General features: G+C 37.6%; 1 protein-coding gene across 1 annotated transcript in view; it reads right to left on the reverse strand.

Moving 5' to 3' along the window:
• LOC110316176 (cytochrome P450 2C39) overlaps positions 1–14,804 on the reverse strand; it is a 49,277-nt gene extending 34,473 nt beyond the window's left edge. The window contains exons 1-3 of the mRNA XM_029534992.1: positions 14,592–14,804; positions 12,294–12,456; positions 11,980–12,129 (exon numbers count right to left, since the gene is read on the reverse strand). Coding sequence (XP_029390852.1) covers positions 11,980–12,129; positions 12,294–12,456; positions 14,592–14,759 — 481 coding nt within the window. The 5' untranslated portion in view covers positions 14,760–14,804. The remainder of the gene's footprint in view (positions 1–11,979; positions 12,130–12,293; positions 12,457–14,591) is intronic.
• Between the last annotated feature and the right edge of the window lie 2,221 nt (positions 14,805–17,025).

Here is a 17,025-nt window from a genome sequence, read left to right on the forward strand (position 1 = left end):
AAGGTGGACTCCAGAAAATCAAATACCCTATCAAAAATGGGGTACAGAGCTAAACAAAAAATTATCAACTGAGGAATTCCAAATGGCTAAGAAGCCCCTGAAAAAATGTTCAACATGCTTAATCATCAGGGAAATGCAAACCACAACAACCCTGAGATTCTACCACACACCAGTCAGAATGGCTAAGTCAAAAATTCAGGTGACAGTAGATGATGGAGTGGATGTAAAGAAAGAGGAACTCTGCTCCATTGCTGGTGGGATTGCAATCTTTTACAACCACTCTGGAAATCAGTCTGGCAATTCCTTAGAAAATTGGTCATAGTACTACTGGAAGATTCAGCAATACCCATCCTGATTATATACCCAGAAGATGTTCCAACTGGTAATAAGGATACATGCTCTACTATGTTCAGAGCAGCCTTATTTTAATAGCCAGAAGCTGGAAAGAACCCAGATGTCTCTCAACAGAGGAATGGATCCAGAGTATGTGGTACATGTAATCAACGGTGTACTAATCAGCATTTAAAAACAATGAATTTGTGAAATTCTTAGGTAAATGGATGGATCTGGAGGATACCATCCTGAGTGAGGCAACCCAATCACAAAAGAACGTGCATGAAATACACTCACTGATAAGTGGATATTAGCCCAGAACCTTAGAATACCCAAGATACAATTTGCAAAACACATGAAACTCAAGAAGAAGGAAGACCAATGTGTGGATACTTCGTTTCTCCTTAGAATGGAGAACAAAATACCCATTGAAAGTGTTACAGAGAGAAAAATGGAGCTGAGACAGGAGGAATGCCTATCCAGAGACCTCCCCACTCAGGGATCCATCCTATAAATAGCCACCAAACCCAAACCCTATTCTATATGCCAGCAAGATTTTGCTGACAGAACCCTGATATAGCTATCTCTTGTGAGGCTATGCCAGTGTCTGGAAAATACAGAAGTGGATACTCATAGTCATCATTGGGTAGAATACAGGGCCCCTAATGGAAGAACTAGAGAAAGTACCCAAGGATGTGAAGAGGTCTGCAACCCTATAGGAGGAACAACAATTTGAACTAATATCTCTATCTGCATATATAGCAGAAGATGTCCAAGTAGCCATCATTGGGAGGACAGGCCCTTGGTCTTGAGAAGATCATATACCCTAGTATAGGGAATGCCAGGGCCAGGAAGTGGGAGTAGTTAGGTTGGGAAGCAGTGTGGTGGGGGAGAGTATAGGGGACTTTTGGGATAGCATTTGAAATGTAAATGAAGAAAATATCTAATAAAAATTTGTTTTTGAAAAAAGTTAACATTTTCTTATAAGTAAATTGTAATAATTTATGATCTCTTATTCCTAGAACAATTTAAAATTTTTTCCTGCATATTTATTATTTATATTTGCTCACTTAATAACCTGGATATCATATCAAAAAGAAAAAAGAAAGAAAAAAGAAAAAAGAAACTCCTTGAAATTGCTGTGGCTTTGCTAGCCTTTTAAACATCAATTATATTCTGCATTGTCATACAATGTTTTATTTTCCCAAAAAGGAGTGGAGGGTAATATTTTCATATGGCCATACATGCCTCTCACAGGTTAGAACTGAATTAATTTTAGTCTTTCCTGCCATGTTATATGGAAAAGTATTCTAAAAATCATTACATATCAAATATCTAATTGTCAATACAGAAACTTCTTGAGTGGGTAATTTTCTCTGTCACAGTAAATAAGACTTTTTCTAGGTAAATATACAAAAGAAATTTACTTGTGCAGAACTGCCAGCCAGAAGAGTTGGAGGAAATAGATGAGATTTAATTAAATAAGTGATTTAATTAGAAAATTGTCTCACAGTTTCTCTGTGCATCTAAAAGATCTGGGCTGTCATGAGAGTTTTGTTAGAATATTAGTCAAAATACTGAGTTCCACAGAAGAATAAATAATTAAATTGATTATATTTAATCATTTATATGCATTGAACCATCCCTGAAACTCTGGGATGAATCCAGCTGGATCATGGAGGACACTCTTTTTGATGTACTTATGAAATTGGTAACAAATACTTTATTGAAAAAATTCTCCATAATCACCAAGGATGTTGTCCTAAATTTTCATCCTTCCTTCTTTTCTTGCTGTTTTTCTTTCAGGCCTTGCCTAGTTTTGTTGTCAGGGTAATATCATTCTCTAGAAATATTTTAAAATATTTCTTCATTTTCTGTTTTACTAAATACTTTGAGGAGTATTGGAGTTAGGTCATTTTGAAATTCTGGTAGAATTCTGCACTGAATCCACCTGGTCATAGCCTAATGTAGGTCAGATATTTTTAATTAATGTTCCTATTTTACTGAATGCTATGGATATGTTTTAATTATTCATTGATTTGTGTTTCATAGGGTATATGCTTTTTTTTTTCACTTTGATTCTCCAGTATAGTAAGACATAACTCTGTAATAAGACTTAATCCCTGTATAGAGAGTGGAGATAGCTACAACTTTTCACCAGTAGTCAAGAAGTTACTGGCACTTCTTAGCTCTTAAGACAGAATTATTCTTTTTTTTTTTTTTTTTAAAGAGTATGGCCTATAGTATGTCAACCCTTCTCCAGAGGAAAGCCATGCCTATAAGACATATCATAACCACTGGCAGAGAAACTTCTTCTCATAGTTGATGATGACCACTACAAAGGCAACAAAAGGTGAAGTATCACAGGTTAAGAGATTGAAAATGTTCAGTGATAAATATAATCTATATAATATTCTGCTTCCTTGAAATTTTCACGGATCATTGAAGAAGAGGGAACAGAAAGAAAACAATGTCAGAGGACCTTGTTCCTGAGAGGGACTGATGCCTCAGTGTAAGGGGAGATTAAAGCAGTGAGGGGGGAGTGGGTGAGTGAGTGGGTGGGGGAGCACACTCCTAGAAGTGGGTGGAGGGAAGAGGATGAGATAGGAGGGTTGTGGAGTGGAAATTGGCAAAGAGGGTAACATTTGAAATATAATAAAATAAAATAACCAATAAAAACAAAGAAGAAAGAAAGAAGAAAGAAAGAAAGAAAGAAAGAAAGAAAGAAAGAAAGAAAGAGGAAAAGAAAAGGGAAAGGAAAGGAAAGGAAAGGAAAGGAAAGGAAAGGAAAGGAAAGGAAAGGAAAGGAAAGGAAAGGAAACAGTGTCTTCTGGGAACAGCAGGACAGCTGCTAATATGAACTCATAGCAGATGTGGCAGAAGGAACAAGATCTGTATAAGCCAAAGCCAGAAAAATTCTAACATGGTTGTTGGACATGATGTGCCATATCTAGTGAAGGAAATATTTTTCAATAATTGATTGTAGAAGAGGAAGGGTCATATTCCTCTGAAAATAATTATAGCTGCCAACCCTTATTAAAGAGGTCTTGGCAAACCATGCCCACTATCCTGACTATGTAGACCATTAGATTCTCTACTCTTCTGAAGACCCTGCATTCTGAAGGCACACCAGGAGTCTGCTACAGCTAAGGCCACAGATAAGATATCCTCTCCAAATAACCACAGCAGCTTGGACCCCAAGGATCCTAGGGGACTTGGGATCCATATCCACCACACTTGAAACCCCTTAAAAAATCTGCCCACCATCCTTCCTGTACCTCCCATATGGGCAGACCACTGGTGTGTTCTGAAGACTCAACAATCTGAAGGCTCTCCCAGGAGGTCTGCTACAGATGCAGTATTAGGTACCACAGTTAGAAAACATCACAAGATATCTGTTTCAGTCAGGACCACAGGCCTCCAAGGAGACCTTCAGCAACACAGAGTCACAGGATGCAAAACACAAACAGAGACACCAAGGCCAGTCAACACCAGAGAGAGCCAGATGATGAGAGACAAGCTCAAGACCATAAATAACAGAAGCCAATATACTCATGCACAAAGAGAACTCAGTTCTTCCAACACAGCAAGCTCTAGACACACCAACACTCCTTAAAACCAGGATGCTGACCAAAAGTCCTACCTCATGAAGATAATAGAGTCCTTAAAGGAAGATATAAATAACTCACTGAAAGAAAAACAGAAAAACACAGATAAACAGGTAGAAGTCCTTAAAGACAAACAAATAAATCCCTTAGAGAAATACAGGAAAACAAAATTAAACAGATGAAGGAATTTAACAAAGTGGTCCAAGACCTAAAAATAAAGAAGAATCAATAAAGAAAACACAAATGTAGGCAATCCTGAAAAGGGAAAACCTGAGAAGGAAGTCAGGAACAACAGATGCAAGAATCAACAACAGAATACAAGAAATAGAGGAGAGAATATCAAGGATAGAAAATACCTTAGAAAATACAGACAAAACAGTCAAAAGAAATTCATAAAAGCAAAAACTCCTAATCCATAACATGCAGGAAATCCAGGATCCACTGAAAATACCAAACCTAAGAATAATAGGAATAGAAGAGAGCAAAGATTCCCACCTCACAGTACCCAGAAGCATCTTCAACAAAATCAGAGAACACTTCCCCAACATAAAGAAAGAGATTGCAATAAATGTACAAGAAGACAATAGAACACCAAGTAGATTTGACCAGAAAAGAAAATCCTCTCACCATACAATAATCAAAACACTAAATGCACAGAAAAAAGAAAGAATACTAAACCCTTTCAGAGAAAAACGCCACCTAAAGGATGAAGGCAGACCTATCAAAATTAGACCAGACTTCTTAACAGAGACATTAAAAGACAGAAAAGCCTAGACAGGGCCATGCAGACTCTAAGAGATCACAAATGCCAATAAAGACTACTATACCCTGCAAAACTCTCAGTCACCATCAATGGAGAAATCTAACTATTCTATGACAAATACAGATGTAAACAATATCATCAACAAATCCAGCTCTCCAGAGGATTTTAGAAGAAAAACTCCAAAACAAGGAGGGTACCTACACCAAAGAAAAAACAAGATATTATTCATCACACCACAAAAGTAAAAGGAGAAGATCTCATAAAAATGATACCACCCAGCCAGGGATATACAGAGAAACCCTGTCTCAAAAACCGAAAAAAAAAAAAACAAAAACAAAAACAAAACAAACAAACAAAAAAACACCTACTACAGTAAATACAACAGGAACTAATAATCTTCTGTCTCTAGTACCTCTCAATACCAATGAACTTAAGTCCCCAGTAAAAAGACTTAAGTTAACAGGTTGGATATGAAATTAGAATCCAGCACTTTGCTGCATACAAAAAACACACCTCAATGACAAAGACAGATATTCCTCAGAGTTACAGGATGGAAAAAAATTATTCCAAGCAAACATTCCCAAGAAACAAGCAGGTGTTGCCATCCTAATATCCAACAAAATAGAATTTCATCCAAAATTTATCAAGGGGATGAGGAAGGACACTTAATCAAAAGAAAAATTCATCAAGAAAAGCACTCAATTTTGAACATCTAAGCAAGGGTACCCGCATTCATAAAAGAAATTTTACTAAAGCTCAAAACATACATTGAAGCCCAAACAATAAGAGTGGAAAACGAAAACTAAACAGAGACACAGTGAAATTAGTTAATTGAGGTTATGAACCAAATGGATTTAACAGATATCTACAAAACATTTCACCATAAAACAAAAGAATATACCTTCTTCTCAGCACCTCATGGTACTTTTCCAAAACTGACCATATAACCAGTCTCAAAACAAGCATCAACAGGTAAAAGAAGATTGAAATAATCCCATGAATCCTATCACATCACCAGGGACTAAGGCTAGGCTTCAGTAACAAAAAATACAACAGAAAAACCATATACCAAAGGGAACTGAAAAACTCTTTACTCAATAACTTTGTCAAGGAATGAAGGAAGAATGAAATTAAAGATTATTTTAAATTCAAGAAAAATGAAAGCACTACATACCAAACTTATGGGACAAAACAAAAGCAGTACTAAGAAGAAAATTCATAACACTAAGTGCCCTCATAAAGAAATTGGAGAGTTCCTACACTAAGAACTTAAGTGCACACATGGAAGCCCTAGAAAACACCCCTGTCTTAGTCAGGGTTTCCATTCCTGTACAGCATCATGACCAAGAAGCAAGTTGGGGAGGAAAGGGTTTATTTGGCTTACATTTCCAAACTGCTGTTGATCACCAAAGGATGCAGGACTGGAACTCAAGCAGGTCAGAAAGCAGGAGCTGATGCAGAAGCCATGGAGGGATGTTCTTTACTGGCTTGCCTCCTTTGGCTTGATCAGCCTGCTCTCTTATAGAACCCCAAACTACCAGCCCAGGGATAGCACCACCCACAAGGGGCCCTCCCCCCTTGATCACTAATTGAGAAAATGCCTTACAGCTGGATCTCAGGGAGGCACTTCCCCAACTGAAGCTACTTTCTCTGTGATAACTCCAGCTGTGTCAAGTTGACACAAAGCTATCCAGTACAACCCCCAAGAGGAGTAAAAGGCCAGAAAAAGTCAAACTCAGGGCAGAAATCAACCAAATAGAAATAAAGACAATGATTCAAAGAATTAACAAAAGTCGGTTCTTTGAGAAAACCAACAAGATGGGTAAACTCCGACCCAAACTAACTAAAGGGCCCAGAGACATTATCAAAATTAAAAAAAAAAAAAAAAAACCCTCAAAAATGAAAAGAGAGGCATAACAACAGAAACTGAAGAAATCCAAAAATTCATCAGATTCTAATACAAAAGCCTATACTCAAAAAAACAAGACAAAAGAAAACAAAACAAAAAACTAGAACATCTAGATAAAAATGTATAATTTCCTAGACAGATATCATGTACCAAAGTTAAATCAGGAGCAGGTAAACTATCTAAATAGGTCCAAATCTCCTCAGGAAATAGAGGAACTCATTAAAAAACTTCCAACCAAATAAATCTCAGGACCAGATGGCTTCAGTGCAGAATTCTAACAGAACTTCAAAGAATTGCAACACTCCTTAAACTCTTTCATAAAATAGAAAGGGAAGAAATTCTACCTAATTTATTCTTTGATACCACAATTACTCTGATACCTAAGCCACACAAACACCCAACAAAGCAAAAGTATTTCAGACCAATTTCACTTATGAATATCGATGCAAAATGCTCAATAAAGTTCTAGCAATCTGAATCCAAAAACACATCAAAATAATCGTTCATCATGACCAAGTAGGCTTCATTCCAGGGATGCAATGTTGGTTCAATATATGAAAGTCCATTAAAGTAACCCACTATATAAACACACTCAAATTATATTTTAAAAATCACACAATCATTTCATTAGATGCTGGAAAAGCATTTGACCAACTACAACACCCCTTCATGATAAAAGTATTGGAGAGATCAGGAATTCAAGCCCCATACCTAAACATAATAAAATCAATACACAACAAACCAACAGCCAAATTAAAACAAATGGAGAGAAGCTTGAACCAAACCTGCTAATATCAGGGACAAAGCAAGGATGTCCATTTTCCCAATTTCTATTCAATATAGTACTTGAAGTAATTTCTAGCTAGAACATTAAGACAACCTGTTGGCTCCTCCCTCTAAGCCTTGTGTTCCGCCTCTTGCAGACAGGTTGGGAGTTTCTTCCTGGAACCCTGGATCTGGACAGCGTCCTCGAACCGCCCACTGTCACCGCCCACCGTCACCTGGACCTGCCCACCATCGGACACCTGCCCGCCACTGCCAGGACTGCCCATCATCGCGAGAACGCCGTGGCAACTTCTAAGGACTCAGGGGAATGCTGGGAACCCTTNTTTGTATTTAAGCCAGTCCTGACAATAAAGATAAGGGCTTTGATCAGACACTTGCCAAGGCCCCATAGTTTCCTTTGCAGCCCTGTTCTTTCTCAGGAGTTCTCGTCCTCCAGTTCGGATCCACAGTGGGTTCAGCAGGCANGAGTGCGAACCCACCCCAAGGTGTTGTGCCCACGCAGACAAGGCGCCGGTCTGCGTGCAGGCAGGAACACCACAACAACAAAAGGAGAACAAGGGAACAGAAATTAGAAAAGAAGTCAAGGTATCACTCTTTGCAATTGATATGATTGTACATATATCCAACCACAAAAAATTCTACCTAAGAACTTCTACAGTTAATAAACAACTTCAGCAAAGTAGCCAGATATAAAATTAACTCAAACAAAGCAATAGCCTTCCTTGATACAAATGATATGCAAGTTGAGAAAGAAAATAGGGAAACAACACCCTTCACAATAGTCACAAATAATGTAAATCTCATTGTGGTAACTAACCAAGCCAAGGAAAAATATGTATGACAAGAACTTCAAGTCTCTCAAGAAAGAAATCAAAGACTACCTCATTAAATGTAGAGGTCTCTCATGCTCTGAATTGGCAAAATCAACATAGCAAAAATGGCCATCATACCAAGTCAATCTACAGATTCAATGCAATCCCCATCAAAATTCCAACACAGTTCTTCAAAGACATGGAAAGAGCAATTCTCTATTTCATATGGAAAAACAAAAAACCCAGAAAAGTGAAAACAATTCTTTAAAAAAAAAAAAACAAACTTCTGGGGGAATCAACACCCCTGACCTATTATAATACAGAGCAATAGTGAACATACCAATCAATGGAATAGAATCAAAGACCAAGAAACAGAAACATCAGTGGGCACTTGATCTTTGACCAACAAGCCAAAAATATACAATGGAAAAAAGGGAAGCATCTTCAATAAATGGTGCTCGTCTAACTGGCAGTCAGTATATAGGAAAATGAAAATAGATCCTTATTTGTCACCTTACAAAAAGCTCAAGTCCAAGTGTATTAAAGGCCTCAACATAAAGTCAGATACACTGAGTCTAATAGAAGAAAAAGTGGGAAAGAGCCTTGAATGCTTGGGGACAGGGGAAATTTTGTTAAATAGAACTCCAAGATCAAGAAATGATGAATGGGAAAAAAAAAAGAAATGATAAATGGAACATCATGAAACTGGAGTTTCTGTAAAGCAAAGGACATAGTTATTAGGACAAATCAGCAACCTACAGACTTCACTAACCCCACATCTTATAGAGGACTAATATCCAAAACATATGAAGAACTCAGGAAGTCAACTTCTAAAAACACAAACAATGCAATCAAAAAAATGGAGTATATAGAGCTCAACAGAGAATTCACAACAGAGGAATCTCAAATGGCTTAGAAGCACTTAAAAAATATCCAAAGTTCTTAGTGATTGGAAAAACGCAAATCAAAATGATCCTGAGATTTCCTTCAACTGAGCAGTATTGCTGAGATAAAAAACTGAGGTCAAAGCACTGGTTGGTAAGAATGTAGAGAAAGAACACACCTCTATTGCTGACGGGATAGCAAATTGGTACAATAACTCTGGAAATCAATCTGGATATTCCTCAGAAAATTGGAAATAAACCTACCTGAAGACCAAGCTAGTCCACTCCTAAGCACATACCTAAAAGATGTCCCACTGTGCCGATAGAGCACATACTCCACTATGTTCCTATCAGCATTACTTGTGGTAGTCAGAAGCTGGAAACAATCCAGATGTCCCACAACAGAAGAATGGACACGGAAAATGTGGTTCATTTACACAATGGAATATTATTCCGCTATTCAGAATGAGGAAGTTTTGCAGGTAAATGGATTGAACTATAAAATATCAGCCTGAGTGAGGCAACCCAGCTGCAAATGGACATGCATGGTTTGTGTTCAATAATAAATGGATATTAGTTTTAAAAAATACACATTACCCAGAACATAATCCACAGAAAGTTAACAAGCCAAAGGACCCAAGTGAGGATACCTCTATTATACTTGGCAGAGAGAAGAAGTAGAGGACAGAATGGGGAAGGGAATTGGTTGGTAGAGGCGAGAAGGATGGACTTGTGAAAATGGAAACATGGTTAGGTATTGGGGAAAAAAGGAGTTAAGCCCCAAGAGCCAGCAGAATTAATAGAAATACACAACTTTGGAAGATGGGAAACAGGGTAACCCTCTAGAATATACTAGAGTCTTGGGAGGACAGAGAACCTTAGATGACATGCCCAACAGTGGGGAAAGGAAACTTACAGAATCCACCTCCAGTATAAAGACAGGGTATCAAGAGGAGAAATGAGGTTGCCATCCTACAGTCAAAACTCTGACACAGAATTGTTCCTGTCTAAAAGAACTACAGGGTCAAAATAGAGAAGATACAGACAGAAAGGCGGTCCAGTGACAAGCCCAAATTTGGACACATCTCAAGGAGAGGTTCCTAGGCCTGACACTATTACTGATGCTATAATAGACTTGCAGACAGATGCATAGCATGGCTGCCTTCCGAGATGCCTAACAAGCAGCTGACTGTGAAAGAAGCAGATAATTACAGCCAACCAATGGTTTGAAGTAAGGGCACCCCCATCATTGAATTAGGGAAAGGGTAGAAGAAGTGAGGAAGAGGGAAACCCACATGTAGGCCAGCAGTCTTAACAAACCTGGACCCCTGAGATCTCTCATGCATTGAGCCACAGCCAGGTAGTATATACTATCTGATCCAAGTACCCTAACATATATACAGCAGAGGACTGCCTAATATGGCCTCAGTAAGAGAAGAAGCTCCTATGCTTGGAGAGATATCAGGCCCCAAGATGTGTGAATGCCTGGCTGGATGTGGAGGTGTAGGTTGGGGGAAATCCTCTTTGAGACTGGCGAGAAGGAATGGAATGGGAAACTTTTAGAGGGTAGACCAGGAGGAGGATAATGACTAGACTGTAACAAAAAGATAATGATAATAATAAAAATAAAATAAAATACCCTTAAAAATGAGGTACATTAGAAAGCCATAATAGGATACAGTGAAAATACCAACATATTATGGGGGTACCAGGTTAGACAGATACATCTAAATCACAACTTCTACAATGCTCATGGAACATGCAAAGGAGGAGGCAAAAACATAGTAAGAACCAGAATATCAGTCTATTGTAAAAAGCTCTCTGAGAAATGGCTACAAAATAGATGGGGAAAAATGACCAAAACAGTAGATGTGTTAATGTGAGAAAAGAAAAATTTCAGATGCCTACCCATAGAAAGGGAGCTACATATGACTGCTGGGGTAAGGACAATTATCCTCTACATATGATGAGCCTACTAATTGGTTTTATCATAGGAGAATAGTCAGCCATGAAATCATATAGACCACATTCAACAAGAAAGTTATACACATGAGGCTGTGTCTTTATGCATGTATATGCATGTACATAATAATAATAATAATTAATAATAATAATAATAGTGATGATGATGATGAGGAGGAGGAGGATGAAGAGGAAGAGGAGGAGGAGGCGGAGATGGAGGAGGAGGAGGAAGAGGAGGATAGGAGGCATGTAATGAGGACAAGAGAAGACATTTGGGAAGGAATGGAGGGCAGAAATGGGGTGAATTATATAATTCTATTTCAATCTAAATATTTTAAAATCAACTATAAAACTCTGAAAGCACAAATAACATTTGTCTAAGATATCATTTATGTCAGGCACACACTAGAGTTGATGAACATAAAGTAGGGTAGATAGGAAAGTAGGGATGATCATTATCAAAGCACAGGACAGACTCTCAAAATTGTAATGATTTTTAAATAATTAAAAATAAATTTTTGATATCATGCTATGGCACATTAAATAACTACTGAAATCTTTTGCTGTGAAATAAAAATCACTGATCACATCATGGATACACAGAGCTGTAAACATGGGCTTAGAGTATTCTCTATAGTGCTCAGTGAATGTAGGCAAACCTATGTAATCCAAGAAAATGAAAACAAATATCATCTGTCATCTCTATCAGTAACATTTACTCTCTGGTGAAATGATCCACAATGGGGAAACTACATTTGTACTAATGAGAATGCATAGTTCTTCAACACAGCAGAAAACTAACATGAAACCTGTATTATTATTTCTGATTAAAAACAATGAAAATGTTTTAGATAGAACATTACCAACTTGACTTAAGCCCACATACCTAAACTAAGATGCCAGTGTATAAATTGGTATTTACCCTTGGTTTTCCTCAGTTCTTCCACAAGACACTGTGCTTCCTCTTGAACACGGTCCTCAATGTTCCTTTTCCCCATGCCCAAATTACGCAGGGTCATGATGGTGAAGCGTCTTATCACTTTCCATCTGTTTCCATTGCTAAAAACAATGCCTAAAGAAATGAGAAGATACTAGAAATAGATGCTAGGAACAGGAGAGATGGAAACCATAGGGAGGTCCCACTGTACCTAAGAAGGAAGCCCATCCCTTACTTTCAATCTTATAACGCACAGTAAACACTGTGCAACCTACACATGAATATATTCTCTTACTTACCAAAGCCATTATTAATCTTTTCAGCCATTGGAATGCTTCCTCTACCAGAAAACTCCTCCCCATGATCAATCAGAGCTTCCTTCACTGCTTCATACCCATGCAATACAACAATGGGCCGTGAACCCAAATACAGAGTGAACACAGGGCCATAGGCTTTTGAGAACTGGAAACAGGAAAGAAAAGACAAACACTAGCAAACGTGTACATTTAATCTACATAGTGTAGACGTCATTCACGCTGATATTATCTCTGTATTTTAATGTTTTTATTTAGGCAAACTCACCTTCAAATGGTTCTGAAGGTTATTTATATAACATTATGGTAATTATCAATTGCCTGCAGTCAACCATGTAATGGCTTAGTGTTCAGGGATTTGTTATGCAAAGATTACAATGAACTTTTACCTCAAAACATTCAGCAGAACACCAGTCACCAGAACTCTGGGTAGGCTATCACATGGCTGCAGACAGTCCTCTCTTTCTCAGTGCCTATCAACTCAAACTGAAATCATGCCTCTTACCCTTCTCACCTTCTCCAACCAACTAACTTGAACAGAAATGTCCTGCTCAACTAGAGGCCACCTTATTCTGCAGAAATCCAAACTACAACTTGTGTGGAAACCTTCAACTAAACTACAGGCCACTTAGACCAGAAGATGAACACAAAACAAAAGTCAAGGAACAAAATACCCATATTACTAAATTTAATTTTCAGAGTTAACGCTATATGTCAAACTTCTGATATCATATTTATATAGAGGACATCATATGGGACCATAATGAACCAAAGTAGTCAAAGAAATTTAAGGAGTAAAAATACTGTTCATGGTACAACAATACTACACATGAAATTATACTATAGAAATATAGTGATATAGTACTCACAGGAAATAGACAAATAGACCAATGAAGTAGAAAATTGATGCAGAAATAAAGCAATAAAGCTTGGCCCACTTGAGATTTTAAGTTTAAAGTTTTAAGTCACCACAAATGATTCTAATCATCATTCCAGATTTGGTTTACTGCTACTACAAACAGACAGTGTGGGCACTGCAGAAGCTGTACTACACGTATGCAGTATTTTCTGAAAAAAAAAAATGGTCCCTTATCTCACAGCATTTTGCACTCCAGACTTAGGCTTGCATGAACTAAAAATAGATATGAATATCACCACTTATGCTGAAAGTTCGGATCCTTTTTTGCATTCCTTGTATTACTCCATGTCCACTGGTATTTAGTTAAATTAGGCATCACTTTATTTCTCTAGCGTCCAGCATCAGTAAAAATTTATGTCTAAAAGTATACCTAACTTACTGAAAAAATATTACTCACTATTGACCTTCAACAAAAGATGAAGAAAAACTGCTGTTTTAAATGATAAGTAATATTCACAAGTTTTTCTTTTTTCCCCTTTACTTTTCTTTTATTGGATATTTTCCTTATTTACATTTCAAATGTTTTCTCCTTTCCAAATTTCCCCTCCAGAAACCCCACATTCAATCCCTCCTCCCCCTGCTTCTATGAGGATACTCTCCCACCCACATACCCACTCCAGCCTCCCTTTCCTGGCATTTCCCTACACTGAGACATCAAGCCTTCACAGGAACAAGGCCATCCTCTGCTACATATGCAGCTGGAGTCATGGGTGCCTCCATGTGTACTCTTTGGTTGATGGTTTAGTCCCTGGGAGCTCTGGTTAGTTGATACTGTTTTTCTTTCTATGGGGTTGCAAACCCCTTCACCTACTTCAGTCTTTTCTCTAACTCATCCAGTCCAATGATTGGCTGCAACCATTCACCACTGCATATTTCAAGCTCTGGCAGAGCCTCTCAGGAGACAGCAATATCAGTCTCCTGTCAACAAGCACTTCTTGGAATCCACAATTGCATATGCATTTGGTGACCAGATGGGGTAGATCCCCAGGTGAAACAGTTTCCCCATGGCCTTTCCTTCAGTCTCTGATCCAGACTTTGCCTCCATTTTTCCTCCTGTGAATGGTAGATTAAGTGGGTAGGGTCACAACTTGGAGGAGAGGGGAAGCTTCGGTCAGGACGTTAGTAACTAAATTTATTAATGAAATAAATGAACTGGTCTAAACCTCTTCAACCTGAAAACTTGTTTGTTACTCTCTTACTGACAAGTGCTACCTGTAAAAGGCATAAAGTACACAATACATAGCAAGAGGTATGACCTTATGATTATATATAATCTTACTGCCTCTAGGAAAACATTTTCTTTTAAAACAACTCCCAATTTATCTTTGCTATGAAGTTATTAGAGGAGCACAAAGAATACTTACATTGGTTAAGGATTGGCTGAAGTTCTTCACATCTATCTGAAGGAAATTACCAATAATCGGGAAAGGGGTGGGGCCAGGAGGGAGCCTCTCTCTGCCAGACCTCTGTCTCCATAATGAGATGAGAGTGAGAGAGGAGAGAGTGAGCACCAAGAATGTGACAAGATCCATGGAAACCCTCCTTATGCACAGAGTTGTGATCAGGCATCACTGAACTTTTATAGCAATTAATCAGCATGTTCCTTTTTGAGAATTGTTGACTAACCCATTAGGAAATCTCTAATCTCTCTCATTCAAGTAGACTTTGCCCCTTTGATAGAGACGTTATTTAAAGTTGACCATTTCATGGTGCCCATTTGACTATCTGGTTAACAGTACAGGATTGTGTCCAAGTACTGCTATTAAAAGTAAACAAACATGTTTCTAATGTGCAGCTATTCTTGAAAAGTAATAGATTAATTTTGAAATGCAAGATAACTCCTCAACCATTACATATCAGCTTAGTGACCCGGTGGTCATAAATGATGTATTTCATATATAGCTTGTGAATATTGTTATACTCTATGAAATAACTTTATTTTTTAACAAATCCATACAATAAAACATACATAGGCCTCTAACTGACTATTCTTCTGCTATACTGCCCTAATAGCTAGAAATGTATGTATGCACCACATGATCATGCATACTTAGATTTTTTTCCTATATGAAATATACCCAAATATTTTGTTCTATAATGTAAGCTTTATAGCTCCTTATTAAACTCTTGTGCAATATAAAGGTAAGAAAACAAAATATACATATCAGTCATACATCTTTACTTAAACATGAAAGAGCAGTATAGCTAGTGGAACAAAAAGAACTGTCAGTGTCTCACAGCTCATAGCTTGAAGAACTTAGAATTCACTGTGACTAACGAGCATGCTTACTACCCTGACTTCACTATAGATTCATAAAGAAAAGTCTTAGGATTCTTCACTTTCCACTAATGAACATGTGAAAATGGCTAAGCAAAATTCTACACAGAAAAAACAACAGTAATTAACACTACCTAATCCTCCCCCAAACAGCACCACCAACTGGGCACCAAGTGTTCAGATGCCTGAGCCTAAGGGAGAACATTTCTAGCTTAACACACTTGTTGCATTTGGTACTCTTCCCTACACTAGAACATTCAGTACAATTATATCAACAATATCTTGACCTTGTACCATACACTACATTGATCATAGCAACTACCATTAACAGTGAAATGAATCTAGTTAATAATTATATCAGTGTTTTAATTAAGAATTCAAAATATTTGCTTATTTTGTAATGCTTAGAATGTCAATGACCCAATATCATGGTTGTCCTCATTATTTATAGCAGAGTAAGAACTAATTTATTGCTTTCATATCATATTACACTAAAATCCCCCCCCCCAAAATAACATATTTGGATTAATCAATCAATCTCAGATTTCTTTTTCACCTGGAAACTGGTGCAATTTTACTTATTTATAAGTCAATGTGAAGTTTTGGGTCATAAATTTTATATAAAATATAAGAATTGTAAAATACCAAAAAGAGATGGTCTCTGAACTCAACTAGTCTAAATTTTGCCTTACTTTTTAAGGAAGGATCTATTGATGATTCATGGAGTACCAATTTATTTATCGAAGATGAATTGTCTCTTGTGAAACCTTTTCCTTGACCTTTTATTTGATTTCATTTTTTGCCTTGTTTCTTTACTCATCTTCACTTATTTTTTAAAAATATTTTGATATTTTATAAAGAAATTATTACTGCATGTTCATTAGAAAATTAAATAGAATTCATAAAACCATTTTATTCAAGTATAGCATGACTTTAACATTATAAACACACTATGTTTACCAGGTTCTTTCTTCCTAGTCATCTTTCTCTTCTGATATAGTCCCTCTTCCATGTCATAGACTACACTTTCTATTTAAGAAATAATTCAAAGTGGAGGCCCCAGAGATTCTATGGGAGTTACTCTACTTGAGATTCCTAGAAGTGGGGTATGTGGCATCTGAAGTGGCCACTGTCTGTTGCCAGGCAAGACTCCCAGTAGAGGAATAAGGGTAGCAACTCTCCTACAGACTTTCAGGCTAAAAGATATCCTGCCTACAAGATGTGCATTGACAAACATGGAGCAAAGATGGAAGATTCTCTGAGTATTATAGTGCCTGTAAATGGTGTCTCCACTGAGGACCATGGTGCTGTCTGGTGTTTTTGAAACCAAAGTATACCAATAGTGATCAGAAGGAACCCGAGCAGCTGATCAGGCAGGGCTGCTGTGTCCTTGCTCCTGCTGCCACAGGCCTGTCACTGTTGGTTTGGAACAGATGTTGTCTTCAGCTCACCAGTGATCTGAAGATAGCGTGTGTTAGCACCAGGATACTGCAAGCCCCGCCTAGCCATGTGACCCTTGA

The sequence above is a fragment of the Mus pahari genome, chromosome 2, assembly GCF_900095145.1.
Source record: "Mus pahari chromosome 2, PAHARI_EIJ_v1.1, whole genome shotgun sequence".
NCBI classification, from domain to species: domain Eukaryota; kingdom Metazoa; phylum Chordata; class Mammalia; order Rodentia; family Muridae; genus Mus; species Mus pahari.